The sequence below is a fragment of the Bubalus bubalis genome, chromosome 6 (genome assembly GCF_019923935.1).
Source record: "Bubalus bubalis isolate 160015118507 breed Murrah chromosome 6, NDDB_SH_1, whole genome shotgun sequence".
Classification (NCBI taxonomy): domain Eukaryota; kingdom Metazoa; phylum Chordata; class Mammalia; order Artiodactyla; family Bovidae; genus Bubalus; species Bubalus bubalis.
Genome location: NC_059162.1, coordinates 11014294 through 11018667, shown reverse-complemented (window position 1 = coordinate 11018667; position 4374 = coordinate 11014294). Strand labels below are relative to the sequence as shown.

Here is a 4374-nt window from a genome sequence, read left to right as displayed (position 1 = left end):
CTAGAGATCTCTTAAAGAAAATTAGAGATACCAAGGGAATATTTCATGCAAAGATGGGCTCAATAAAAGACTGAAATTGTATAGACCTAACAGAAGCAGAAGATATTAAGAAGAGGTGGCAAGAATACACAGAAGAACTGTACAAAAAAGATCTTCATGACCCAGATAATCACAGTGGTGTGATCACTCACCTAGAGCCAGACATCATGGAATGTGAAGTCAAGTAGGCCTTAGGAAGTATCACTACAAACAAAGCTAGTGGAGGTGATGGAATTCCAGTTGAGCTATTTCAAATCCTGAAAGATGATGCTGTGAAAGTGCTACACTCAGTATGCCAGCAAATTTGGAAAACTCAGCAGTGGCCACAGTGACTGGAAAAGGTCAGTTTTCTTTCCAGTCCCAAAGAAAGGCAATGACAAAGAATTTTCAAACTGCCACACAATTGCACTCATCTCACACACTAGTAAAGTAATGCTCAAAATTCTCCAAACCAGGCTTCAGCAATATGCGAACTGTGAACTTCCAGATGTTCAAGCTGGTTTTAGAAAAGGCAGAGGAACCAGAGACCAAACTGACAACATCTGCTGGATCATGGAAAAAGCAAGAGAGTTCCAGAAAAACATCTATTTCTGCTTTGTTGACTATGCCAAAGCCTTTGACTGTGTGGATCACAATAAACTGTGGAAAATTCTGAAAGAGATGGGAATACCAGACCACCTGACCTGCCTCTTGAGAAACCTATATGCAGGTCAGGAAGCAACACTTAGAACTGGACATGGAACAACAGACTGGTTCCAAATAGGAAAAGGAGTTCGTCAAGGCTGTATATTGTCACCCTGCTTATTTAACTTCTATACGGAGTACATCATGAGAAATGCTGGGCTGGAGGAAGCACAAGCTGGAATCAAGTTTGTCAGGAGAAATATCAATAACCTCAGATATGCAGATGATACCACCCTTATGGCAGAAAGCGAAGAAGAACTAAAGAGCCTCTTGATGAAAGTGAAAGTGGAGAGTCAAAAAGTTGGCTTAGAGCTTAACATTCAGAAAACTAAGATCATTGTGTCCAGTCCCAACACTTCATGGCAACTAGATGGGGAAACAGTGGCTGACTGTATTTTGGGGGGCTCCAAAATAACTGCAGATGGTGACAGCAGCCATGAAATTAAAAACACTTACTCCTTGGAAGGAAAGTTATACCAACCTAGACAGCATTAAAAAGCAGGAACATTACTTTGTCAACAAAGGTCCATCTAGTCAAGGCTCTGGTTTTTCCAGTAGTCATGTACTGATGTGAGAGTTGGAGTATAAAGGAAGCTGAGCGCAGAAGAATTGATGCTTTTGGGATGTGGTGTTGGAGAAGACTCTTGAGAGTCCCTTGGACTGCAAGGAAATCCAACCAGTCCATCCTAAAGGAAATCAGTCCTGGGTGTTCATTGAAAGGACTGATGTTGAAGCTGAAACTGCAATATTTTGGCCACCTGATGCAAAGAGCTGACTCATTTGAAAAAACCCTGATGTTGGAAAAGATTGAAAGCAGGTGGAGAAGGGGACAACAGAGGATGAGATGGTTGGATGGCATCACCGACTCAATGGACATGAATTTGGGTAAACTCTGGAAGTTGGTGATGGAGAGGGAGGCCTGGCATGCTGCACTTCATGGGGTCACAAAGAGTCAGACACGACTGAGTGACTGAACTGAGCTGAACTGAATAAAGACCTGCTGTATAACACAAGAACTCTACATAGTACTCTCCAGTGACCTAGATGGGAAAAGAATCTGAAAAATAATGGATCTGTGTATAGGTATAACTGATTCACATTGCTGTACACCTGAAACTGACCAACATCATGAAGTAACTACACCTCAATAATCTTTAAAATTAATAAATAAATTGAAATCCATAAAAGGTAAGAAAAAGAAAAAAAATTGATTGGAACCTGATGAGAAAAGACACTAAATATAAGGCTATGATCTTTGGGTTTATCCTTTAATGTTTTTGAAAAGACAAGGGACAGTAAGACCATGCATAGAAATATTCATCTGTAGAATGACTTCATGGAGGTAAGACCAGTGAAAAAGATGTTAAATAGTTAATAGATAAGCATACTGCTATACTTAAGTTTAATTAGTCTTTCAAAAAATTTAGTTGCCCTTTCTTCCAAACAACTAGATGTTGGCCTGATTTCTATTGCAGCTGACTTTTGTGACATTTTCTTCCCAAGATTGCCAAAGTTATTCGAGAAGCTATTTTTTTTTTTTTAATTTCAGGATGATCTCCTCCTCCCTTTGGTTCTTAGATGTGGTCTTTCTAGGAGGAATGGGATGTGCAAGGTTGAAATTACATATTTGTCCAAAATTCAATGACCACTTTTCAGATATACTGTGATTCTGAAGAGACTCTTGGTCTGAGCACCTATCATTATCAACCACTGAGAGAAGAGAAGGAGAGGGAGTTACAGAGAAAGCAGAGGGGAGGAGGGATGCTTTCTTGTGTGTTGGTTCCTATGCTTTAAATGGAAAATAGACTTGCTGCTATGAAACCAACAGAAGAGAGGCAGAGTGATAAAGGTAGCCAATCTAAGATTAGATAGCAGAGCTAGAAAGTATGAGTGATCAACTGAAGACTTATTGAGTGAAGTGTTTCTGATGGTGTTTTATATTTTTTAATTGCTTTTCTAAAGAACAGAAATTGAGAATAGTCAAAAAGAAAGGTACATGTTTTAAAGCTAAACACAGAGTGGGACAAAAACCTCAAAAATTAAAAAATTGACTGCACCTCCAGAAAATAATTCAAGAGAATTAAAATTGTGTGCGGTGCTTTGTGTTTTCTTCATATCATTTGAAGATGTTTACAAAAAGATTCATTTAGGGGTGCAAAAGCAAGCATTTCAGATGTTCCTGCATAGAGGTGCAACTGGAGAGATTTCTAACTGGCCTGTTTAGGGCCCCAGTATCAGGTTAAGTAACTGATTACAGAAAAGAGTAAAGCAATTTTCAATAAGTAATCGCCATCCCAATTTCAGGAGTTTTGGTCTCCTTTCTTCCCTTCCCAGGTGACACAGGTGATGACCAGTGAGAATCAGACAAGGGTGACTGAGTTCCTCTTCTCTATGTTCCCGCATTTACATGAAGGTGGCCTCTTATTCTTTATTCTCTTGCTTCTCATCTATGGATTTATCGTAACTGGAAACCTAATGATATTCATTGTTACCCGGCTGGATGTGGCCTTGCACACCCCCATGTATTTCTTCATCCGTGTCCTCTCTTTCCTGGAGATCTGGTATACCACAACCACCATCCCCAAGATGCTCTCCTGCCTAGTCAGTGAGCAGAAGACCATCTCTCTTGCTGGTTGCCTTCTGCAGATGTACTTCTTCCACTCACTTGGCATCACAGAAGGCTGTGTCCTGACAGCAATGGCCATCGACAGGTACATAGCTATCTGCAACCCCCTCCATTACCCAACCATTATGACTCCCAAACTCTGTATCTATCTGGCAGCTGGATCCTGCCTCTGTGGCTTCCTTCTGGTGCTCCCTGAAATTGCATGGATTAGCACCCTGCCTTTCTGTGGCTCCAATCAGATCCAGCAGATCTTCTGTGACTTCACCCCTGTGCTGAGCTTGGCCTGCACAGATACATCCCTGGTGATTATTGTGGATGCCATCCATGCAGTGGAGATCCTGGCCTCCTTCCTGGTCATCGCTCTATCCTACATCCGGATCATTGTGGTGATTCTGCAAATGCCCTCAGCTGAAGGACGCCAAAAAGCTTTCTCTACCTGTGCTGCCCACCTTGCTGTGTTCTTGCTGTTTTTTGGCAGTGTGGCTGTCATGTACTTGCGATTCTCAGCCACCTACTCGGTGTTTTGGGACATAGCAATTGTTGTCACTTTTGTTATCCTTGCTCCCTTCTTCAACCCCATTATCTATAGCCTGAGAAATAAGGATATGAAAGATGCAATTGGGAGGCTATTTGGCTATCAGAAGAGGGCTGGTGGGGTTAAGAGATAGATTGAGATCTCTCTAGACTCTGAAAAAAACTCTTGGAAGTTCAGCTTTGCACTGTCCCTTGTCTTGTTCACGATTATGCTCTTTTTCTATTGTCACAGCTACTTGTTCTATTATTATAAACAAGGATGAGAAACTGCTGTATCCAAGTCATTGATAGCGATTGCAGAGCTTATTTACATTGATGTAGTTGTGGTAGCTGAAAGCAGTATACGTGGGTTTTCCTGCTTTATGATGCAGGCAGGCTTCTTCCTCACACTCTATTACCAAGACTCCTGCCCTTGTTTTCTGTGGTCCCAAGTGCTGATGAGGCTAGAGAGCAGGACTGAAGAAGCATAAAAGACATCATGGTTCTTGATA

General features: G+C 41.4%; 1 protein-coding gene across 1 annotated transcript; it reads left to right on the top strand.

Moving 5' to 3' along the window:
- Positions 1–3054: 3054 nt before the first annotated feature.
- Positions 3055–4017, top strand: LOC102416552 (olfactory receptor 6K6). Its single transcript, XM_006060349.3, has one exon. It carries the CDS (start codon positions 3070–3072, stop codon positions 4015–4017), a length of 948 nt encoding a protein of 315 aa, XP_006060411.3. The 5' UTR covers positions 3055–3069.
- The last annotated feature ends 357 nt before the right edge of the window (positions 4018–4374 follow it).

Excerpts from the sequence above, each read along its gene's own strand:
- LOC102416552 (XM_006060349.3), top strand. The coding sequence starts at position 3,070 with ATGACCAGTGAGAATCAGACAAGGGTGACTGAGTTCCTCTTCTCTATG.